The sequence below is a fragment of the Kwoniella botswanensis genome, chromosome 1, assembly GCF_036426115.1.
Source record: "Kwoniella botswanensis chromosome 1, complete sequence".
In the NCBI taxonomy this organism is placed as follows: Eukaryota; Fungi; Basidiomycota; class Tremellomycetes; order Tremellales; family Cryptococcaceae; genus Kwoniella; species Kwoniella botswanensis.
The window spans coordinates 17,079,213-17,103,016 of record NC_088599.1 but is presented as its reverse complement, the minus strand read 5'-3'; the positions used below and the strand labels follow the sequence as shown (position 1 = coordinate 17,103,016).

Genomic DNA, 23,804 nt, shown 5'->3' with positions numbered 1-23,804 from the left:
GTTTGTTAGATGCGGCTACAAAGCTTGACATTGATGTGAATGATCTTCATTATGTACAGTACACTGTTTACAGATAATCTGTCATCCATGCCAAACTTAGTATATACAGCATACTGCAGATCCAGATGTACACTCTGGGTGACTCATGTTACACTCAAGAGCTGTTCCTTGTTGCTGTTCCTCCTACTCGTTCGGTTTCTTAGCAATAGCAACCAAAGCTATACTCCAAATCTTCACCGGGCCCTCACCCTGCTCCCTCTTCAAAATCTCTTCTACTTCTTCAAACACCTTCCGACCTAATTCTTGTTTTTCTTTACCCCATTTGGCAGTCAGGATCGGAACGACGGGGCGCATCTTCCTAGCCATGTCACCCGGAGAATCGGCAACCTGAACGAACTGGTATGGTTCGACCTTGATGTCAATTAGGCCGTGGTCGGTGAGTACCGTGGTCGGTGAGTATTTGTTGGATGTAACGGGGATGCGACCATGCTCCGCCTGGAGGCGGGGAAGGAGGAAAGAGTGGGTAAGAAGGTAATAAGGAGATGGCGCGTTGAAGAAGCTGCAAGGGACCAGAACATCCCCGTGTGGACAGGGAGAGGGTACCACCTGGTTTAAGTACACGGATGGATTCTACGTGTACAAGTGAGAGGAGATGTAAAGTATCAGTGAAATGAGAAGGGGTGGAAAGATGTGCGATTGGATTGGACTATGACAGGTGACAGGTGACAGTTTGACTTACATTTGAGTCCTGCTAATGGGTCTGGTAAGAGGAAGTACAAGAAAATGGGGTAGATATAATCAAGTGTTATCGGTTTTGGCGAGGCTCTACGCAAATCAGACCTTTAGGTTAATGTCTTGTACGACATCAACTCAAGTAACGGTAGCTGGAACTCTATCCGACATCCTTCAAAATGTATATATGCATCACACTCATTACGAGGTATTTATATGGTACATAATATACATGTTGGATGAATAGAACACTGTCCTCCACTCTGCTTAGCATCCTTATAACGGCTCAACTTACTTCTCACCCTTCATCTCATTACCAGGTCCAACAAACCAATGATTCTGAGTAGTCATCAACACATGCGGAGGGACCATCTCGATCGGTACATTTGCCAATTCCTTGACGCTACTTGCGTTGGCACTATCTCTTTCGTAAAGGTATGACATGCCACCAGTCATTTGAGTAGGTTTGGGTGCAGATTCGTTCTTGTTCTGAGTCATTCGATCGATGTATCGCCATACTTGTTCCATATCGGGTGGAGGAGCTAACATGGCCTGGATCTCGGTTGAAAGGGTATGGTAAATTAAGTAACATAAGCATGCAATGGCGATTTTTTGGTTGACTATGATCGAAACAAATGGGTCAGTATCCGAATAATTTGTAAGTTCATAATTTCGGGAGGTACTTGGTTCTGATCTATGGTTGTATTCAAGGTGATTGATTACTCACCAAATGACATGATAACGATGAGACATAGAATCTGCACTGAGCGAATCCTCTTCTTCCACCTAACGAGTTATAGGAAATCAGCGAAGAGTTTATCAAGGATGCAGATGAGCATATGATACGGATATGCAGTATGAATCACTCACATCTTCTCTTGGTCTTCTCGCTTCATACTTGCTTGTACCCTCTTCATCAATACACCTTCATCAGGTGCAGGAGGTTGAGGTAATTTAGGTCGGTTGAAGTGGCCCTGTCAACAGCATCCAAAATTAGTTGAACAGCACTTTGTATATAGTCCCAAAGATACAATGGCAATCTGGATTTTGGTGACTCGTTCAAATTCGTGAAGGAAGCTTGCTAGACCACTCACAACATGAGGAGCATTACCTCCTTCCCACCACAATTCATCCTTGATCGCAGCGTCAGGTCTAGTCTTACCTAGTGGAAAGGGGAACAACCTAGGTGCTGCCGCTTTGGTAGTCAGGAACGCAGAAGGATGAGATCGGGTATGAGCCTGGTAAAGAGATACAAATTGGCGATAATTAGCTTAGTCGTTTTGTGTAAGTCAAGATGAGATATCCAGCAGTAAGCAAAGTGAGATCAAGTTATAGATTCACCCATAAATCCTGTCTGGGTTTCTTACTAGCCGTCAACTTCTTGAACCTCTCTTTATCTGGATCATCAGGTTTCGGTAATTTGTCTAAAGCTTGTTGATACCCATAATATATGATGGATGTTCGGGCGAGGTAACAGCTGGAAGCCAAAGTGTCAACGCTTAGCATCCCAAGTGTGGAAGGAGGAAGAGGAGAGGAGATTGAGTGTAAGGGTTGAAGAAGAATCGCAGAAACTCGCATAACAGCTATAGTGGTGATGGTACTAAATAGACGATAGAACGGGATCATCTCGTACGGTAATGGTACAGCTGACATTGCTATGTACCACAAGGAGCTCACGATCAGTCCAGTCCTCATGCGTGTGGGTGGGGGGTGTCACTAGTGGAAGGGGACTCACCTAGACTCAGTGCGACCATCAATGCGATACTCTGAGCGATTGGACCGAATTGTAATCTATCGTTAATCAATCGTCCATCTTATCAGTCTAACTGCTCATCCACATCTAGAGCAAGGATGTGAAGATTTTTCAGAACTCTCTCACTCACTCAGGATGTGGTTGGGGTTTCTCCAATTCCTTCTTCAACTTTTCCACTTTCTCTTCGTACGCTTCCACGCTTGACGATCCTCGTTCTTTAGCGTCTTCTAAGGCCTTTTCAGCTTTTTTCAGTTGTTCAGCTAACGATGCCATGTTGTTCTATGGATGCTTTCCGTAAAAACGTTGGTCTGTTCAAAATGTTACAACATGTGGTATTTAGTTGCTATTTCGTTGTCGTTTTGAAGCTTTGCGTGGTTCGTGATTATTTTGAAGGTTTGCTGGGTTTTCATTTGACTGCAGTGAGAAGATCGAAAATTTACCTTAATTTATATCGTAAACATCATTTAGTACTGTTGATTGGCAAAACCAATCGAGATGTCAAATCAGTCAAGTAGTGAACATGTCTTGAGACAAACAGGTTATCGAAAGGAGTGTGGTAGGGATCACAACGCCAAAGGAAGGTCAGAGGTCAATTCATGAAACAGTCTTGGTTGTTACCTTTGGATGTGTTACATACGATATTGATCAGGTCAAATTATCGAGTTTATATCTCTATTTTTCGCTGATTAACGGAAGATTATCTCTCGTCAAGCAGTCATATATCCACGCAAGATGATTCTCCACTCTCTTGCCTCTTAACTTTGCTATCGTCGAAGAGGACTCATGCCACTCCCTTGTCCGCCCCATTGTCCACCACCTCCATAACCACCACCACCATACCCTCCAGCATTCGCCCCATAACCGTCCAGCTGGCCATTCGGTTCCCCACCGAAATCAGGTTCCATCACTCCTCCTTCCTGATTCTCATTATCCTCTTCATCCTCGTCTACACCCGTTTCTTTCTGCACTGCTAAAACCACACTTGCTAGATTTTCAATCAACAGATCCAACCCTTGTTCCACTACTGATCGGACCGGTATCGAATTGACAGATTCGGCGGTGAAGTAGAAAGTGGATGGGACGGCGTTGTAATCGAATGGTGCGGATGGGTCGGGAGGGGGTTCGAATACTGCGTTGGATGATAAAGGCCATTCGGCGCGCTCTACGAGTGACAAAACAGGAAAGATTTAGCATATAGCTATATCGTTGAGAACATGTTGTACATGGCACGCCAAGGACTGCACGAGGGAGAAGAAGTAGGAGAAATTGCTAATCAAATTTGCAACTCACCATCAGTCTCGAACCAATGGGTTGTATGCCTCAATTTGTTGTGAGGATCATATTCGAACGCAACCGTTGATAGTGGTGACCATTTGGCATGGTACTTGGCGATTCCCTGTTTTGTCCATTAAGTATGGTTAGTATGCGTATACGATGGACATTTTCAAGACTGACTTGGGGAGCGAGAAATACAATCATATTCCACAACGTATGATGAAATAGTAGAAGTGTACAGGACTCACCTTGTAAGCCTTGCAAACTAGATCAATCTCCTGCCCTTGACCCATCTTAGCCAATAATATGGGGGGTACCCCCGGCTGACCCTTCCCGACTGGTGATCCTAATTCTACATCTCGATTGTTAATTATCTGTCGGTCATCTTCTGATAGTTCTGGTGGTGGGCCGTATGGGTTCGGTGCTGGTGGCTGCGTGGAGTATAATGAGGTCAGCTATTGCGGAATCCGGGTGTAATCGAAGGTCATCACTGGTATGACTGTGGGTTCAAGAAAGTGATGGAAGCGATATCATAACAAAGGCAGGATCGGGAAGGATAAATTGTCGCGATTGACTCAAACAAAACTTTCAAGGTTCGAGAGAATGTATCGAGCGGCACGATAAAGATGTATTACGGGATATTATTTGAGAGGAAGGGGATGACACTTCTCCAGCAATACAAACGCCCAACTCACCCCTCCTGCACTTGGCACAACCTCCAACATATCACTCGTCACTCTCATGAATTTCTCTCCATCTGCGCCTCTGAATGCTACCTTGAGTTTTAGCGTGACCATACAGTAATAGCAACCTTCATCACATTCGCAATCCTGCGTGATTTACAAGCTGTCAGCTAATAATCTCTCCCTGACCTGAAAAAGTATCGCAAGCTGTACAATCAGTATGTGTTTGAATGGCTTACCCTCGTATACCTCAATCCCTTGGCTACACCTCTACTTATCAGCGGTACCAGACCCAATCTGTGCGCTAACATCTCGTCGGGGATTGGCGTTGTATTTTGTAAAAATAGCACTTGGTCGATTGCTGCATAAAAAACACAACACTGGTAAGCTACCACTCTCTCCGTTCCCATTTGATACTGTTCGTGCTGTCTAGTAGTGAGATATATTCCCTCAAATGCTTATAGCAAAACGCGCTACTCTATGACTTCTACGTAGTATTCCTGTCGAGATCTCCCTCGGCTTCTGGTTCCCCCTCTCCTTGTTTTCCTTCGCTTTACCTGTGGCATGTATGATCGTCACTCACCAATAGTAGGTACATCAGCCATCATCACCCTCCTCAGACTATTCGCATAAGCCAATTCGACCCCGCTCAGATGAAAGGTCGTTTCTTGATTATTGAGATTCCTGACTAACAACCTGGGTTGATTTGTCTGTCCTAAAGGGACATCTATACCTCCCGGTACGCCTGCGAAAGTTGAGGGGCCGTTATACGTTGAGTAGCCGTTCATCGTGCCGGGTATGCTGTAGTTGATGGTCGGATGAAAGTCACTAAATATGAAGAGATGAATCGCAAGCAACAAATGTCAAGTTGTGTTTGGCTGTCTGTCGCATTTGTAACAACGAAGGAGAGAGGTGTGGCTGATTCTGATATGAACGTGATGTAGGGATATCAGGCACAACGAAATTGGTGGGAGAACTGCATAGATACCACTCATCGCACTGGTAAACGGAGTCGGATTGCAAGTATCTATGCGTTTGTCCTCAAGCGTGCTGAACAGCATCAGTATCGTGTGTGTAGGTTTATACTGTTCACCCTCGTACCTTTCGAACAGGCGCTGACTGGACCCTCAGCAAAGGATTGAGTGTCACCTGGGTGACATTGGGGAGACATGTTATGTCTCTGTTGCCATGATTGCATAACCGGAGCGAATTGCATATTGAACGTTAGCATCTATCAGATTGCAACTTCATGTTGTTCTTTCTACTTTCGCAAGAGATACGTTAAACCAATGCATGCATCTAGTTATGTTGCATATCGTGTTCAGGCTCTCGGTCTACGTATCAACCCTTGATACACCACTCTATCCCAATTCTCATCCCATGTCGACCATTCACCTTCTATCCCCTCTGTTCTGGTATCCGTGTTATCGAAGTACTTGTTCAGTTTGTCCAACCTATCTGATCGTGGGAATCCTCCCAGTACATCCTAGCATGTTCAAACAAGTGCGATATCAGCTGCAATATCCCTAATCGTTACCGTTGGAAAGGATGGCTCACGATCAACTGATCACCCAATTCTTCCCCTGTCCCAAAAATCCTACCATTCCTACCTTCTTTTACCAGCTCATCGATACATTCGAAATTCCTCGCTAAGACCGGCAGACGACATCCAAACATATCAATAACCTTCATTGGCAGATCCCTTCCTGACGAACTAGTATGCAGACTTATACCTAGATCTGCGCTTCCCAATAAAACAGGATAATCCTGAGATGGCAAGAATACACATCGAACGACTATATCCTTCCATTCTTTCTCTTTCTCGCTGATGGTCTGCTCGAATTGAGCTCGTAACGCTCCTTTACCCGTGATGATCACTAATAACTTCGGTAGACTATGTGTCGGCGAAGTGGAGTTTATCGTCTTCTGGTAATTGTCTAAAGCGGTGATCAATAGTGAGAAATCTTCATCGGCCGTCCATGAAGTTGAAGAGACTACCAAAGCTGGTCGACTGTCTCTGAGTTCCACCTCACCGGAGACCCTACGTGAAAGAGGCGTAGAATGTTCGGATTGATCGTTCAGTGAAGGTGGTAGAGGTGGGTCCAAAGAGGGAAGGATCCTTGTGAACAAGTCATGCTGATCTGAAGGTGAAGTGCGGTTGAAGTGTGATGGAGGTCTATCATGTAAGACTACTTTCCGACCTCTACGTGTTTGGTCAGCTTATGATTGATTCTCTCAGGGGTTCCTTTAAGCTGGCTACTCACTCTAATTCCCAGTCTTCTGCCAAGTACTCCTTCAATGCGTTCGTCACGAATAGATGAGCATATGCAGATCGTCCAAACGTCTCCTCGAGCCTGTTTATATGGATGTTAGCATCTCTCACCTTATGTTTGAATAATTGTCGACAGATTCAGTAGATGCACTGCTCTATCTTGATCTCATAAAGCGGACATTAACCCACCATCTAGCTACCTTCACTATAGGTGATCTCATTCCCAATCTCATCGCCAAAATACTATACCCGGTGTTATGCCAATCCACCACCAACTTCGAGCCGGTGTTCAGCGTGATGAATTGCGCCAGAAATAAAGTGGGTATTGACGGTGGGTTCTGTACGAATATGTATTCGGTATTGATCGGTATTTCCCAAATTATCAATTTCATTACTGAATAGATCTGCACAATCACCCTTATAGGAGCTCTAATCATCCATGGGAATTTGTTGAGAATCTTTGACGGTTCGTACAAAGGTAAAATATGTATCTTATCATTCGAGATAAGTTCATTTATCGGTGTTGTCTCGCCATAACCCACCACCCAAGTCTCTATATCATGCTGTGCCAGGCTGGAAGTATGGTACATCATCCTAGGACTTCTACCTATATCCCCTATGACCAATACCACCGCGGTGTTTCTCTTCGATGGTCTCATCGTGGTCCGCTGGATGAGCAGGACGAAGAATAGCGTCCATGGTGCGATGATGATGAGGAATATGGGGAAGAGGATGTGGCCTGGTAGACCCTTGGGGTTATCGACGAAGGGGTCGTACAGTGGTTTGGAAGGGAAGTACCCGGGGAGGTAGAATGGGTCCATGTTAAGGAAGTGACCGTGGACTTCCACTAGCGAGTGGTGTGATGTCCGTTTGCCGTCGGGCAGTTGTCTAGACGGAAAGCTTTTACCAGACTGTCAGCAATGTCAATGTGTTATCCACCAACATTGCTTGATTCCATCTTCATCCTCCTCCTTTCTTAACTGGACTGTTGCTGGTCAGTCAAGTTGTGCCTGGACTCACAGGAGCAGCGGTCAAGTCACGTGATCCTTTGAAGATATCAGCGGAATCAAATCCACCTCCCAATTATTCTGCTGTCAATACACAATCACAAAAATCAATCGTAAATTTGTCAACCTCAAGCTTGTCTTCAGCATCATACAGAACAACCAATATCAGACAAGGGTATAGGCCTCAAGGCAGTATCACCACCCCATGTCATTCCAGATATAGCATCTCGTCCAACTCCTCCATACCTTCAGGCACAATGAGGGATAACGGTAAAGAATCCGTTCGGTTATGCGAACACATCGTCAGACAGGCATTTGGAGATGTAATCTCTGTAAGTACCTGCCTTCCCCCCATACTCTAACCGTGCTATACTCCATTGCTGACTATGGATGTACCATGTGTGCTCGTATAGAGAGTCGCATCAACCCTACTCAACAGGGGTCGATTGCCTTTATCGACGATTTCGAGATTATCAGCTTTACCCAAACCTACCACCTCGGCTGCTCTGATCATATTAATCCAACACGACTTGGTACAGACCAATGGAGCTTCATATAAAGATACAGGAGACGAAGAACAGTATGAACTTGATACATTGGCTTGTCTGTTGAGACTACGTTGGGGTAAAATATTAGCTATCACCCATCAGAGTTATGACGAGGTGGTGAGTCAATCTCATCCTCTCGAGTACAGGTCAGCAGAAAGTCTAATGATAAAATTGTTGTGTGGTACTGTGTAGGCTTTAGAAGTGGTCAGGACTCTGATGATATACGGGAAATTGAAAGTACCTGATATTATCAATTCATGTGGAGGATCAAATGATGCTATGCGTGAGTTGAATGAATCTAATGCTATACGATAGAATCAACTAAAACCCTCCGTGCAGGCGCGGACATCGTCAATAACACTATTATCGCTTTGGTTAGAGCACAGTTCATACGGCCTACTTCACCTGAATTGCATATACTCGAATCAGATCAGGTACTGAGGCGATATCGTGTGAGTGGTTTCGCTCATTGCAGATAGTCCAGCAAACACTTGCTTTAGTAATTGGTTCTTCCACATGCTGATCAATCTGGTATTGTACAGAGACACCGAGAAGAGATGAAACAGAATAAAGGTACCGCGATGTTATCTGCCAACGACCTAGATCACTGTGAGAAGAACGCTCAATACGAAATCATACAAGAAAGAGAATCGCTTCAGGATATACGGCGAGTGTTGATCGAGAGACCTAAGATAGATAAGGATAAATCCAAAAAACGTGGAAAAAACAAAGCAGCTTTCGGGGGTGGAGGAGCGGACGAATTCGATTATTCGCTACAACAAGATGTTCATTTGAGGATAAACCATGATCGATATGGGATATTAATCCGGAACGAACTTATAGTCAAAGCTGCTGAGGAAAGATGGAATAAATCATTCGGAATAGTAATGAAAGCTACACTCGATGCTGCTTTGAAGGAATCGAGTAGATTGAATGAAGAGAGAACGAATGATAGTATAGGAATCAACGAGATTGTCAGTCTAATCCCAACAGAGGATTATAAATACCTTACAGCAGGTTTATTGATTTCTTCAAAATCTACTATACCGGATATTGTAAGGAACTATCTGAATATCCTTTCGGGAGATGATGGATATTCGATATCGGGCAATAATGGGAATTTCTTGAGAAGAGATAATGGTACCAACCCTGGTTATATAGTAGAATTCGAATTGATATGTAAGAGGTTGAAACAGAATTTACTGTATCAGTTGGTAAGAGAGAAATTGGGTGATAAAGCTGCTAGAGTCTTGGCGGTGGTGAATAAGAGTAGTAAGGCTTTTGAGACCACGGTGGGTTATTTCATTTTATCGTACATTTCTCATGAATATGCTATGTTCAATAGTATATACTTCTATTTTCTACCTTTTACATTCACAGCCTGGTCAAACGCAATACTCAATGCTGATAACATATCTTGTCCACCTACAGGTCCGTGATTGTGCGATGATCCCCCTCAAAGATGCCCGCGCCCATCTTGCCGACCTCCAACGTCTATCCCTCGTCGAAACTCAGGAAGTACCCAAGACAGCTGCGAAATCACGAATGGGCCTACCGACCTCAGCTGAGTATCATCTATGGGCCATGGACGAAGCGCGAGTCTATGGTGTCCTTTTGACGAACGTCTATAAAACCTTGGGTAACATCTTGCAGCGGAAATCGGAGGAGATAGAAAATAAGAAGATTGTATTAGCTAGAGAAAGTAGAGTGGAGAATCTGGAAGGAGGTAAAGGTTTATTACAATTGAAAGATCAAGAGGATTTATTGGAGTTGGATGACTACCTGAAGAAATTGACGTTGGCCGAAGGGAGATCGGAGATTAATGTTTTTATACTGAGAGATTTACCAGGTTCACCGGGACAGAAGTGAGTGATATACCGTTCTATAGTGTCGTAAATGGAGCTTAGACTGATATGATGCCTTGACAGGATATAACCTACCGGTCAACGATCCTTGATTCTTGTTACGATCCAGTTCATGATCATGCAATATATAATTATGTCTCCTGTCAAGTAAGACGTACTGTACAAAGAATTGAGGGATGATGCGGAACTGACAAAATGCTTCTATACTAATTTAATCTATACTTCCTCTCTCCGGTCAATCGATTCGAATCTACCACCAATCGGCATCTCTAGCAGTTGCAGTCGCATGGACCACACATTTCCAAATCCTTCTTTTACTCTTCCATTGCAGATTGTAATTCCACCATAACCAAACATCTTTCATGTCGTATCCACTGCGCACTCCTTGCTGTCCCTCTACGGATGGATAGCGATCCTGATCCTGATTCTGATTCTGATTGTTTTTGATAGCTTGTTGGATAACTTTGTTAACGGAATTATCAAAATCATCTTCTAAACTTTCCCATAATTGCATCGCTGATCCGACACCAGTAGGATTAGCTCTCCAACGCTGTAATAATCCATTCCTATATACTTTTACTGAATCTTCCACTAACGTTCTCCAGACATATGAAGGGATTTGTAAGTGATCTAGTGTTGAACATGTTTGGGAGAATGAAAGGAATGTATTTACCGATTGAGGATTTAGGAATGGAGTGAATTTGGACTTGGATTGGTTCTTGACATTCTGACTAGAAACAGATGAAGGGATGGGAGGTTCGTCTAAGATATGTTCGACGATTCGATTCAGGATTGGTAATGGGAGATCAAGTAATTTACAGTTGGGAGGTTGATTTGGTCTGTCAACGTTGTAGCTATTGCAAAAAGGAGCAATCAGTAAACGTGAGGTCGGAGGAGGTATAGATAAAGGTGATATTAGGTCATCCTGCAATAACAACAACAACAAAGCTAATGTTCAGTACAGGGTGACTTATCCCAGATGTCAACTTTGATCACTTACCGCTACCAAATGGTCACCAACTTTTGCAAACCTACTTCTCGCATCCCACATCCCACCCCAAAAACCAGGTTTCATGACCATCGCTTGTCTTTCTCCATCCTTCCCTGTCAAGCCCTCTGGAACAGCAAACGATTTTCCCTTTTCTTTCGCCGTAAGATTGCACCAGGGAAAGTATCCTGTCCATTTAGGTAATGACCAGTTTAACAATACACTCTCTTCGTGCGAGCGTGCGTTGGAGTAGGGTGTTTTACGGATAGTCTGGAGGATTAGGGAAAGACAATATGAGTGAATTGGTATACATCGACGAGGAAGTTCTTCCTCGTTTTGCCTTTTCTCATTCAATCCACCCGACTGTAGAGGTGGAAGTGGAAGAGAGGAAGGTTCAACCGAATGGAATAAGAATGGAGTAGGATCAATTAAACCTGAAGAAACTCGAAGACAGTACCATGCTGATAACCATTCTTCTAGTTTGCAATGCGATTGTGCTTGTATATCTTCCTGACACGATGAAAAAGAGGTAGTAAGTGGAAGCGGAAGTGGGATACGGGGTAGATGACAGGGAGAAGAACAGATAGAACAGTATAGTGGTGGTTTCAACATTGCTAGATCGTTCGTGGTGTACTGAGCAGACACTAGTAAATCCACTTCAAATTGAGTTTATCCAATCTGATCTTCAGATAGATCTTTGATGTTCCTACGTGTTTATCTTTATGATTTACCCAGTTTTGTGAATGGTCGACTCCTGATGATCGATAATTCGTTCCATCTTAATGATCTATTGTTTCAGCTGACTCAAATATCCAGCAGTTAGACGAAAGCAAATATGTCAATCAGCTGTAGAAGGCTGTAAGATATACTGCTTGACAGGAATGCACCCCCAACACGCCGATATGAACGGTTAGTGACCTTATTCATGAATTAAAGAAGAACAAAGGATGTTTACGATGTGCTCATGAAGGGACGTAGAGGGATGAACATTCCTTTCATCTCCTTTGGGCTTCTTCTCCTCGATCTGGACTCGACTCCATTTGACGATTAATCAGGGATGATAGTGAAAGTATAATTTCGTCCAATGATAAGCTGATGGATATGAAAGGATGGTGAGACGCTGCGATATGCAAATCAACCTTGTCATCATCCACTACCACCCTTCAGCTCGACTTCATTAATGAAGCGTCGTTGTGAGCATGGGTCAGCTCCGATCTCCAACAATAGTTCTTCCCAAATACTGTACGATGGCTAATGTTTCCCAGTAAAAGCTCGCCCTCGTCCGTTATAAAGATTTCCTCACATGTCTATTCTCATGCACGTTGATAGGTGAGCTTCGACGTCAGGATGTTTCTGATGCACACACTTGGGATCTGGCGAGTGCTCTCTCGGATTTCACAATACCGCCGGCCAGAAGTAGGGAGGGTCTGTGCACATGGCATCCCATGACGTCAGACCCCTCTTTCCAGTCAGAAGCGAAAGGAATTTAAGAGAATACTCCTCGTGCTTGGTGGAACTAGCATCCGTAAGATTTTATTGCATTTCTTGTTCTCTTTCTTTCCCATATCCTCATAGCTCGTCCATTCATACAACTCAATCATATCATTCATACTATAAAAATGACCACTCAAACATCAGGCAAAACAGTATTCTTCACCGGAGCCACTGGCTACATTGGCGGTACAGTCCTCGAAGCGATCCTCAACTCTCCCCAACCACCCAAACTCGTCACCTTGCTTATTCGAGATGAGAAGAAATCCAGCGGATTCCAATCACTCGATGCAGCCAAAAAGGCAAATGTAGAAATCAAAACTTTGATAGGATCTTTGGAAGATCTCGACAAGATCACTACTGCTGCTTCAGAACATGACGTTACGATCCATACCGCCGATGCGGACAACCTAGAAGGTGTAAAAGCTATTTTGAAAGGACAAAAAATAAGAAAGGATAAAACTGGTCATAGACCTTTGTTGATCGAGACTTCCGGTACGGGTGTGCTGGTGGATAATGCTAAAGGTGCTTATCCTAATGATATCGTGAGTGGACGTTTGATTCTGATGATATGGGATTCGTCACGTATCATGCCTTCCGTACGCACTTCATACATGTTCACTGGATCAGCCTGTCATGTGTGTAATATGATGATTGCTAACTTTGTCTTCTCCATCTATCAGATCTACACCGACCTCAACCCCACTCCCGCAACCAAGGATTCCCCTGCTCTTCTCTCCATGACTGAACTCCCTCCTACTGCTCCACACCGAAATGTCGACCTCGAGATCCTTGCTGCTGACAAAGCCGGTACCATCAAATCCTACATCGTCTTACCTTCCACCATCTGGGGTAAAGGTGTTGGTGAAGTGTACGATAAGGGATTGAGCAACTCTTTCTCGGACCAAATCCCCACTTTGATCAAGGCTGCTTTGGATAGAGGTAGAGCTGGTATGGTTGGTGAAGGTGAGTGATCGTCCATTTTTCGAGACTCAAATTTCGATTATCTGACACACTTTCGGATTTTCCTATTTTGATTTGTAGGTAAGAATATCTGGCCCCACGTCAAGATCACCGATCTTGCCTCTCTCTACGAGCTCGTATGGCTCAAAGCCACCCAACCCAACCCCACCATCGGTCACGGTCCATCAGGATACTACTTCGGTATCTCAGGAGAATACACTTTGTTCGGCGCTACTTCCAGAATCGGTCAGGCGTTAGTCAAAAACAACTTGATCCAAAGCAAGGAGACTACTCCAACTACGTTCACCGAGGAGGATTTGAAGAAGTATTACAACGGATCGAGCTATATGGGCACCAACTCGCGAGGTGTAGCCGATCGATCGAAATCGATAGGATGGAGACCTAAGTACACTGAACAGCAAGATTTATATGATCATATTGATCGAGAGGTCGTTAGAGTTCAGAAGGAATTTGGGAATGAATATAAAGCGAAGAAGTTTACTTCTTCTTATTAAACAGGGAGAAGGGAATGATATAGAAAAATGTAGTTAGTAAAACTTTGAAATCACATCATGTAGCGAATGAATCAGTAACCAATAACAAAAACTCTGCATCAACATCTTGATCTTAGAGACTATTCATTACACTTCCAAGTCATGCTGTGCAAAATTGGAAGGTATCGTGACAGTGTGAATATGACAATAGATTAAGATTAAATTTTAATCTTTGAAATTATCTCCTAATTCCGTCTGATAAGATCTAACATCGACCAAACCCTTATTAATAGTATCCTCTCTGAAATTCTTCGCCGAATGGGCGAATAGTTGCGTACTGCTAATTACGGCTCCTGCATTCGACGTATAGCTAGTGTGATCCGCATTGCTATTGAGGGTAGATACAGTCTTATCCACTTGCCTTTGAAGCGCTTGTCGGATCATCTCCTCTTCCTCACCCCCACCACCTGCTCTTGCGCTTGCGGATGAATTGCCCCTGATTTTACACGAGTATTCAAAGTATTTACCACCTGTGTGCCAGTTCATTCGAGGATGTAAAGTATATTTATATTTATATTTCCAAGGTGTTATGTGATCGGTATCGGCATCTTCATCGACGGGAATGTCTGTTGGGTCAGAGTTAGTGGTGTAATCCCCCCGACTTGAGAGGGATTTGATAATGGCTTTCGTGACTGAATCGAACATCCTGATAAGTAAATTTCTATCAAAGTTGGCGAAAACAAATCAACGCCCGAAGTTACAGCTATTGCAAATGAACAAAAGTAAGATATTACAGGTAAAAGGGGAATGGATGTTGTTGGGTGCGAATCAATCAAATTGTTGAGGATTCAACACCGGAACGATATCAGCCATATCGAAATTTAGTTAGAAAATGCCAAACCAGAGAATCATAGACTGTAGTTGAATAGCCTACGTCAATCAAAGGAGAGGAACAACTAGATCCTTTCTTGTCATGATACACGTCTTACATGCCTCGGACACTCTCGGAATTCGACGATCATACTTTGTCATCTTCAGTGGATTGCCACTGATCACATACATCGTATTAAGCACAAGCAGCGAATAGTTTAAACCTGGACTTTCTTATTCTACTTTAACTCCTAAATCCTTCGCAATCATCTTTCTAGCGATGGGGTGCTGTGGTTCACCGCAAAGAAACAATATCAGCCAAGTCAGACGGTCATGAGACGGAAAAGACTATTCCTGTCTAATTTACGGTGATGCGACTTACATAGAAATTAGCATGTTTCAAGAAAGTCTCTTTTGCCAATTCAGGTTTCTGTTCGTTCAGAAGCCTAAATACCGGTCTACAGAACTTCATCCTTCCTTTGTTGATTACCCATGCTACCAATATGAACATAAAAGCCACATCAGTTCTGGCCTAAGGATAGGGCAATACGAGGTAAGATTTCTCACCGGCAGCAGATTCAGCATATTCTGGGCCACTCTTCAAGGCGACCTCAAAGAACCTTAATCCGATCTCGGCATTTCCAGTGGAGCCTAACCCGTATAACTTGTCGAGGGATGTTACGACTTTAGGTGGAAGGGTCTCATATGTTTCCAATTTATCGAGGAAGACGACTGCACGACACCTTGAGTTAGCACAACTAAAAGATTCGGTCGAATTATAACAGCGATCGATCTCAATGATTACTATGACGAGAACGACTCACCAGTTTGAGTGGACGAGAAATCCTTGATATCATCTTTAGTAAAGCTTGATACATCTCCATCACGAGCTTTGTCCCATTTAGCAGCAAGGTCATAACACTGATGTGGACATCGTCAGCTGTCTCGTCGCTGAGAACTACTGTAGAGGCAGCTCACAGCTTTGGAAAGTGTGTCGTCATATTGGATGTTGACGCAGAGATCAGGACCAGAACCATGGAGCCACTATGTCAATGCAACACAGCGAATAAGCCTCATTCCCTACGGTGCCAGTGGATCCAAGACGTAAGCTCACCTCATCCCAGTCAACTTTCCCTAATCTCCTAGTCAATTCCTCGGCATCTTGGTGTTGTTTGAAATAGTGGAACAGGTGTTCTCGCCATTGATCAGTGGTGATTGACGTTCCCTCGAACGTTCTCACGTAGTCTTTCATATACGGGATGAAGTTCTCAAGCCCACCCAGGGTTCTTTCGAGATAAAGAAGGAAGTTTGCTCCCTGCGTAAAATGACGATCAGCACTTCTTTCGTGAGAGCCAGATTGCCTTGACTCACCTTCTCGTACGGTACCTGACTGTATCCCTCATCGGCTAAATGCCATATATCAGCAACACTGCACATCCTCGGCGCTCAGGATGCTGATGCTCACGGTCCTCGTGTTCCTTATACTCGATTACCAATTTCTGGAATCTCGGGTTGAGTCTCTCTAGGTCACCAACAAGACCTCGTCGACCTGGTGTATGTGCTGTTCAGCTGGAAGAACGATCACAATCTAACGAGAATCATACTGACCGACAGTGTATGACCTGATTATCGTCGTTGGTTATCAGCTCAAGTGCAATTCATCTACCTATAGATGTGACTACTTACAATTGTCTTTCCAGTTCGCCATGAGTCTCTCTCATGATCTACTTGATGTGTCAGCTTTTCCGGAACACTACAGTTCTGACCTAGCTCACCAATCGCTCAAGGTATGTGGTCCAGCCCTATTGACGGATAATTAGCCGACATACATTTCGTCTTCCAACAATCAACTCACCTCATTAAGCCAGAAATGCGACCAAGAAGCACATCCGATACCATTACCGAACCAGGACTATACGCTGGTCAGCTTCTTATCATGCGGAGTTGCGAAGCACACCAGGCTATTTTAGTGTTATACACTCACGTGACTGATCTCATGAGCCACCACATCAACTTGACTTCGATCACCAGCGATGATCGTGGGAGTAGCGAAAGTCAAACATGAATTTTCCATACCTAAATAGTAGGCATCAGCAGCTGGGACATCATGTCGTTTCCCGGTTTCGTCAGCTCACCTCCGTAAGGGAATGATTCAGGTAAGAACAGGATATCATATACGCCGAACTTGTACGATGAAGTGAGATCTTCGGCGGTCTTGACGAAGCTGCGGTGAATGAATGCAGACATGTTAGCTGCGGTTCATTATTCTCTTTTGACTGTACTACATCGAGATGATTTAGATCAGTGGGACCAATACTCACTTCGCAGTGTCTTTGTGGAACTCCCAGAATGCCTTGTCCATGTTCAAGGGCTGTACCAATGGTTAGTCAGACTCCATATACTCCCTTTGATAGCCCTGAAATGCTCAGCTCACCTCAGTCCAGCATCCAGGTGACCAGTTCCTGCCTTGCAAATTCTCGAAAGGTTTGTGCGTGAGTTCACCAGCAGCAATGGCAATGAGATAAGAGGGGATGCCGACGGGCTGTGTCATCCATCAGAACAGCTCAACCATATCCCACCAAGTGAGCTATCAGTTATCCAGACTCACCTGCTCATAAGCAAACTCCCTCCATCCCTCACCCCTCTCTGCGAGCTCTTTCACGCCTTTCCTCTGTCCACTCAAGAGCACTTCCAACCCTCTACCCGAGCGCACTTTCGCCTCGTAGCTAGCCTTGACGGCCGGCGTATCTTGACAAGGTAACATCGACCTGGCGTGAATCGCCTGAGCTTGAGAATACAGATAAGGATGTTTTCCAGATTTGGTTTGGGCAGGTTCGAGCCATCCTACAGCTGTACACTGCGGGGTGGTAGAGTAGGTTATCTTGATGGCGAAGGACTATTCACATACCACTGGTCAGCATAAGTGTTCCAGGATAGAAGAATATGTTAAATAAAAGTACAGGGGAGAGACTTACTTCTCCCTTGTTTAATGATTTGGGCAATTTGATTCTCAACGCTTCTCCCATCACTTCGATTCTCGAATCTAGAGAGTATTCCTAAAACGTCGTCCCAAAGTATCTTAGCATTATCCTCACAACATATGGTTCTATGAGCTACCTGTACTTACCACAGCTTTACCATCCACCTCAACACCCTTCACATCCAAGAAACTACTATCCAGCCTCACTTCCTGTAACCCTTCTACTCTACTTTCCAGATTGAGTTCGGCATAACCACCAAACGTCTTCGCATCCCAATCGATCTCCCAATCGATCTTGATGTGTCGAGTGACCACTTCGAGGTAGTTTGAAAGTGTTGCTAGGTCACTGTCGAATGGAGAAGAGCCTGAGGAGAAATGAGGTGAGAATGACATTGTATCTGTCTATGTGTTACTTGATGCTAATTTGATGAAAGAGGAGAAGAGATCAAGAGAAAGGTGATTTACTGTTTCATATATTGAGAAGATTGTCATGCTTCAAAGAAGTCAAGTTGACCACACGCTTACGCCGTGTTAACCGGACCCACCCTACAAAGTAACCACATGGTGATCCACCGTATTCCTGAAGGTGACCATATGCTCGTATCCTCTCATGGGTATTTATAGCTAGCAACACATGCAGAACATGGACTCGAGAGGGCATACTGTAGGCATGTCTACTGATCGCATACGATATGTTAAATATCAAATATCTATATATGTTATATACAAATGACCAAACTCCCCCCTTCCTTCTCTTACTGGTACTGATACTGGTCGAAACGAATAAATATTCTTTTATCAATCGAAACGAAACGAAACTAAACGAAAAAAAGACTTATACAGGTATACATATATATTAATTAGAATGGAATGAACAGAGATAGATAATGGAATTGAAAGAAAGGAAACGACGATAAAACGAAATTAACATAGGAGAAAGGAAATATCCTTGAGTTGAGATAGAATGAGAACGATGCTAGGTATATGTATATCAATATATATATATATATGTATGCTTCCTAATTCTCCCTCAAGAAGATAAGGAACAAGGTATGAAAAGCGATTCTTGAAGACTTTTGTGATTTACTTTGTTTCCGATACATTGACGAGACAAAGACGGTCGTAATAACTTTTCGACCCGATACAAATCTACCGTCACAAAGTCAGCTTATGGTGCAAATAGGAAATATACAGTCGACTTACCACGCAAAGTAATGCGTATACATTTTTGAAGATGGATGAACTGGCATTTCAAGTTTGAAGGCATTTAATCTGTCGTCAGAATCAAACATGATCAGTTCATATACTTCTATAACAATAAAGAGCTTCACTCACTCTTGCTTAATGCTCATAGCCAATTCCGGAGTCAACCTGTTGCACGTAGCAGGTTCACTCCTTCTATCGTAGGTTCCACTGTCGTAAGTCTGGTAAACGGCACATTCGGGAGCCCAGTTGATTCGTCGTCTAACAACGGGAGCAGTCATCGATCTATTTTGAGGAGGTTTGTTACCCATAGTGCCCAAGAGAGATAGAGCAGGCGCAGAAGAATTTTGATTTGGATTAGCGTAGAAAGAATCGTTCCCTCCGATGGTGGTAGTAGGAGAGTCGAACGGTGAGAAAGCGGGTGAGAATGGGTCGTATGCTGGATCCACTTGTGGTGAAGGATGGACTAAACCATCTAACAATGCTGGGTTGGATGAGGGTAGTTGGGCCAAGGGTCCCGGTGCGTTGTTCGAGGAAGAGGTATGAGTGGAATTGGAACGTTGGCGATTTTCTCCTGATGAAGAAGCTTCATCGAGATTAGAATACGAGGAGATGGCTATTGTCAGAGGGATGGTTAGCTAACGGTCCACAACTTAACAATGCACACTTACATTTCAAGATACCCTTCTTGGGCACAGCGTTCCTATCGATCCAAGCATTACCCCAAGTAGCCTGGAACTCGGCATCTGCCTCTGCCGATAACCTAGTCTTAGCAAGGGTCATCGTGACATCTTCGACCGTTTCACCTTCGGACGAATCATCCTCAGAATCGTATTCTTGATCGGTAACAGCTACGGCATGTACGACGGTAGGAGCTTGGGCGTGGTTCACCCGGACTACTTCAGGTCCAGTCGATCCATTGGGATTGGACATTGACGCGCCCATGCTACCGAGAGAAGGTAGACTACCATTTTGTGCTTGCCTAGTAGCGGTATTTTGATCCCAGGTAGGTTCGCCAGTAGCTGGATGAGCGGTAGCATCCTTCTTGACAGCTTCAGCTTTTGATCGAAGTGTATGTTGTCGCGCCAGCTTGGCAGCTGGTGACAAGCCGGCCAAAGCTCGGTCTTCCTCTTCGGTCAATCGGTCTGATTCGGCCACTGCGTGTGAAATGGTCGCTGGCGCAGCTTCACCTTTACCCTTCTTTTTCTTGTCTTTCTTCTTTTTGCCTTCCTTTTCGGGTAGAGCGGCATCTTCGCCATCTTTAGGCTTGTCCTTGAAGATCCGAGAGATACCCATCAAACTATCAGGAAGAATATCAACTTAGCTTGATCATCTGACGCAAGAACCTGACTCAGGCATCCTGACTCACCTATTCCTCCTAGCAAGTTTACCTATACTGCCCATCTTCCTGATCATCATACTAGCCGACGAGACCGTGGATGATAAGGAGATATTATCCGTAGACATGTTCTTCATCCTGAACAAACTCCTTTTGCCCTTTTCCTTCTGTTCACCCGAGACGGTGGCAGTCCGCTCAGTCTCTGCTAGACTGATCTCACTACCCATAGCAGCAGGGTTCATAGTGAACGGCGCTGAAGGAGCTCTAAATTCTTGAGGTGGTGTAGCAGGAGGGGTACCGGAACGAGTGGATGATTCCGAAGGTGAGGCAAAGTGTTTAGGAGGTAGAGATTGTTTACCAACTGGCACCGAGGATGCTGAAGGTGCTGAGACGGATCTTGGCTCTTTCTTAGCGTCTTTATCCAAAGCCTTTCGTAGTCGACCTTTCAAACCTCCAGTCTTGACCATCTTATCGGTCGGTTCGGGTGTAGAAGAAGGTTGAGACAAGGGAGACGGTCGAGAGGCTGCAGGAGTGTTGGTAGCATTGGTGATGGGTCCAGGATGTAGTGGTGTGGATGCGCGAGCAGGTGGAGCCATGGATGTGCTAGGCCTAGGAGCAGGTGAAGCGGTGCGAGTAGCGGCGGCGGGAGGGATCTCTCGAGTAGCAGAACGCTCACTGCCTGAAGAGTTGGTCCTAGAGTGATCACCGATCCGAGGAGGAGGTACTATCGCCTCTTCCGCAGAGACAGGAGGTCTTGGTTGTTTCTCAGCAGGTGGGGGATTTGGTCGGGAAGGTGGAGCATGGGCAGACTGAGTTCGGGTTTGATCTTGAGCGACCTGACCAGAAGAGCGAGATATCGAAGCAGCCTGGTCCTGTAAGCCTGTAGGCATGGATGAGGATCTCGGTAGTCTTTCTGTGGAAGGTTTCGCAGAAGGACCTCGCTTGTAAGGGTGATAAGGTTGAGGAGGTTGCGGTGGTTTCGTGTGGGCGCCTTGAGGTGGAGTAGGAGTGTTCGAGTAGTCTATTTGTTGGGATGGTTGCTGGGGTGGTTGCGGTGGTCGTTGGTGCTGATAGGAAGGATGATCGAAATAACCAGTGTTACCATTCAAAGTCTGACCACCAGGGCCCGAGCTCGTTCTCCTCCTTTCATAACTGCTGTGATCCGAGCCAGGAGCAGGTGGAGTCATGCCACCTGGATGACCACCATTCTGAACAGAAGCCATGATCATGTGCTGATAGGCGTTTGCCCAGGCAGCGAAATCAGCTTGAGACTGTTGGAACTGGTTATAAACAGGTTGATGCCCATTGGGAAAACCGTGAAAGGGGGGATTATAGAAGGCCGTCGCTGGTACGGGATTGGCGGTCCAAGACTGTTGTACACCGTACATTTGTTGATGATGAGATGGTGGAAAATATGAGTTTGAGAAAGGTTGATTGTAAGGTGAGGCGTTGGACGAGGTAGAGTTGGTTCGTACGTGTGGTGTGGGTGAATCATAGGGGGAGGTGAAAGGTGGTGTGGAGCGTGATCTAGGTTGATCGAACGAAGGTGCGCGGTCCATAGATGGAGGACGGTGTGTTGAAGGCTGCATGACAGCTGCCATGGTGCTGTATTGGAGAGTGAGCTTGATGGACAGTGTCTACGTGGATAGGGATAGAGTTATATTTACTCACGTTGACACCGTCGATCAATGATTATATTCTCATCCAACCTGGATCTACAGTCTGGTGTCTGTTTGACAATCTGTTCTAGTTTCGTCTATGTGATCTGTTGGGCGAGGGTAAGAGAGGATGTCAGATGAGTTGTGCTTGATTGGTATGGAGATGGAATGAGAGAGGAGAATGAAAAGGGATGGGAAAGAGTCTGCCTAGTCAAAGGGGGTCTGATGGAATTGGATATTTTCATGGACAACGGAGTGAACAGAACACCTAACCACACAGACCACCATACCACCATACCAACTGTCATAGCTCTCTTTCCACCCGCATAACCCTTTGAGGACGTACGTGAGACAGCTTTGAGGGAGATTCATATGTTGGGGCGTAGGTATCATATCACTCACATGAGGTATGCCTAGTGCTTGATGATTTGATTTGATCAATACAATGAAATTTGTAAGTAAACCGATATGAGAATCCGCAAGCGGTGTCGTCGGTTGTTGTTGTCTCGGAAAGTAAAAGTTTACGTTGTATTCGTCTCGGTTGCCGTTATGAATGATATCTGTTCTTTTCGTTATGCTAGTGAAGTAGATGAAGTGGCAAGGAAGAAAGTACAAACAAAGTCAGTGTTGATGAATGAGTTGAACGAGAACGAAGAAGAAGCACAACAAAGAGTCAAGGGGGTAGGTGCGAAGTTGATGTGGTGCAGGGTTAATTGGTGGGTAATGTGGTTGTGTAAGCGGGCTTTTTGATGTTGCTGTGTGGATCTATGTATGTCACAAATGGGGATGTGTATGTGGATTTGGAAGAAGTAGATGGAAGTGGGTAGCGGTATAACAGGAGTCCGAAGATGGGGACTGAATGATGAACTAGGTCGAAATCCTCTTGGCAATGTCTGTTGACTGTCACTTGCAACTCTAACCATATGAAAAGAAAAGACCGCTAGGATCAACCTGACGACATGTAGTAACAGTCGCGTTGATGGTGATCAAGTTACAGATTCACCCAATCTACGCACAGACCTAGCAGTACCAACACCATCGGAGCATATGACAAAGGGGGAAGAGAAGAGGAATGACACGAAGATCAAAGCGTTACACCCATCAAAATGCAATAACAAGATGCACAAACCAGAAAGACAGCTGCGGAGCGGGTGGGTATGATGTTCAAGATGACGAAGACGACGAGGCATGTAGCTGCAGACAGATCATGGCACCAAAGTACTCACCTGTAAAACAAAATGAAATCACCGTTATTAATCACTCTTCCTATCCTTCTTTGCCTTTCCTGATACCGTGTTAGATGGTCTTGCTCTCGTGAGGCGGCGTGTGATCTTTGTGCGATGTAGTTGTCTATACAAATGATATGAGCTGTGGGTGTATCGCAATTTCGAGATATGTCAAGTCATTCGAATATGATAGTCACTACCGCAACAACAACCACGAACTGCGAAACAACAATGACCGTGAAAAGTCAAAATCCCAAGTCTAACCTATAACGTCAATTGTCAAGTTACCTGTCCAAATAACCTTTCGGTGAGGACCGGGCCCCGGGTTTATCAACACCGCGGATACAGCAACACCGCCTTATTGTGAGTTCTCAGTGTGAGATTGGATGTTCTCTTCACTCTGAAATGTGGAATGCATGCATGGTAGTAGCAATACCTACAGCATCACATGACCATC

The 23,804-nt window shown here is 44.6% G+C and overlaps 10 protein-coding genes across 10 annotated transcripts; 2 read left to right on the top strand and 8 right to left on the bottom strand.

Annotated features, from left to right (window-relative positions):
- Positions 1-183: 183 nt before the first annotated feature.
- On the bottom strand, positions 184-903 carry L199_006470 (uncharacterized protein; the record flags this gene model as incomplete). The annotated part of the gene is made up of 3 exons (XM_064892169.1): positions 184-630; positions 740-748; positions 880-903. 3 exons carry the CDS (start codon positions 901-903, stop codon positions 184-186), a joined length of 480 nt encoding a protein of 159 aa, XP_064748241.1.
- A 120-nt stretch (positions 904-1,023) lies between these two features.
- On the bottom strand, positions 1,024-2,758 carry L199_006469 (uncharacterized protein; the record flags this gene model as incomplete). The annotated part of the gene is made up of 8 exons (XM_064892168.1): positions 1,024-1,352; positions 1,460-1,518; positions 1,603-1,706; positions 1,827-1,970; positions 2,074-2,209; positions 2,309-2,387; positions 2,468-2,523; positions 2,616-2,758. The coding sequence occupies 8 exons, from the start codon at positions 2,756-2,758 to the stop codon at positions 1,024-1,026; spliced, it is 1,050 nt and encodes a 349-aa protein (XP_064748240.1).
- Positions 2,759-3,249: 491 nt separating this feature from the next.
- L199_006468 (uncharacterized protein) lies at positions 3,250-5,231 on the bottom strand (the record flags this gene model as incomplete). Its single annotated transcript, XM_064892167.1, has 6 exons — positions 3,250-3,647; positions 3,776-3,881; positions 4,009-4,191; positions 4,456-4,590; positions 4,683-4,804; positions 5,027-5,231. The coding sequence occupies 6 exons, from the start codon at positions 5,229-5,231 to the stop codon at positions 3,250-3,252; spliced, it is 1,149 nt and encodes a 382-aa protein (XP_064748239.1).
- Positions 5,232-5,764: 533 nt separating this feature from the next.
- On the bottom strand, positions 5,765-7,536 carry L199_006467 (uncharacterized protein; the record flags this gene model as incomplete). Its single annotated transcript, XM_064892166.1, has 4 exons — positions 5,765-5,929; positions 6,001-6,646; positions 6,708-6,797; positions 6,905-7,536. The coding sequence occupies 4 exons, from the start codon at positions 7,534-7,536 to the stop codon at positions 5,765-5,767; spliced, it is 1,533 nt and encodes a 510-aa protein (XP_064748238.1).
- Positions 7,537-7,979: 443 nt separating this feature from the next.
- On the top strand, positions 7,980-10,139 carry L199_006466 (uncharacterized protein; the record flags this gene model as incomplete). Its single annotated transcript, XM_064892165.1, has 6 exons — positions 7,980-8,054; positions 8,136-8,387; positions 8,463-8,553; positions 8,610-8,722; positions 8,813-9,562; positions 9,702-10,139. 6 exons carry the CDS (start codon positions 7,980-7,982, stop codon positions 10,137-10,139), a joined length of 1,719 nt encoding a protein of 572 aa, XP_064748237.1.
- Positions 10,140-10,385: 246 nt separating this feature from the next.
- L199_006465 (uncharacterized protein) lies at positions 10,386-11,735 on the bottom strand (the record flags this gene model as incomplete). The annotated part of the gene is made up of 2 exons (XM_064892164.1): positions 10,386-11,060; positions 11,136-11,735. The coding sequence occupies 2 exons, from the start codon at positions 11,733-11,735 to the stop codon at positions 10,386-10,388; spliced, it is 1,275 nt and encodes a 424-aa protein (XP_064748236.1).
- Positions 11,736-12,742: 1,007 nt separating this feature from the next.
- Positions 12,743-14,092, top strand: L199_006464 (uncharacterized protein; the record flags this gene model as incomplete). The annotated part of the gene is made up of 3 exons (XM_064892163.1): positions 12,743-13,159; positions 13,298-13,580; positions 13,659-14,092. The coding sequence occupies 3 exons, from the start codon at positions 12,743-12,745 to the stop codon at positions 14,090-14,092; spliced, it is 1,134 nt and encodes a 377-aa protein (XP_064748235.1).
- Positions 14,093-14,296: 204 nt separating this feature from the next.
- L199_006463 (uncharacterized protein) lies at positions 14,297-14,776 on the bottom strand (the record flags this gene model as incomplete). Its single annotated transcript, XM_064892162.1, has 1 exon — positions 14,297-14,776. One exon carries the CDS (start codon positions 14,774-14,776, stop codon positions 14,297-14,299), a length of 480 nt encoding a protein of 159 aa, XP_064748234.1.
- Positions 14,777-15,175: 399 nt separating this feature from the next.
- L199_006462 (leukotriene A-4 hydrolase/aminopeptidase) lies at positions 15,176-18,314 on the bottom strand (the record flags this gene model as incomplete). Its single annotated transcript, XM_064892161.1, has 19 exons — positions 15,176-15,229; positions 15,324-15,436; positions 15,509-15,673; positions 15,766-15,862; positions 15,920-15,985; positions 16,056-16,256; positions 16,313-16,347; positions 16,407-16,490; positions 16,550-16,563; positions 16,628-16,665; positions 16,717-16,743; positions 16,797-16,853; positions 16,926-17,017; positions 17,077-17,165; positions 17,263-17,312; positions 17,376-17,483; positions 17,550-17,837; positions 17,917-17,997; positions 18,069-18,314. The coding sequence occupies 19 exons, from the start codon at positions 18,312-18,314 to the stop codon at positions 15,176-15,178; spliced, it is 1,905 nt and encodes a 634-aa protein (XP_064748233.1).
- An 806-nt stretch (positions 18,315-19,120) lies between these two features.
- L199_006461 (uncharacterized protein) lies at positions 19,121-22,064 on the bottom strand (the record flags this gene model as incomplete). The annotated part of the gene is made up of 4 exons (XM_064892160.1): positions 19,121-19,193; positions 19,257-19,740; positions 19,796-20,424; positions 20,494-22,064. 4 exons carry the CDS (start codon positions 22,062-22,064, stop codon positions 19,121-19,123), a joined length of 2,757 nt encoding a protein of 918 aa, XP_064748232.1.
- Positions 22,065-23,804: the final 1,740 nt, after the last annotated feature.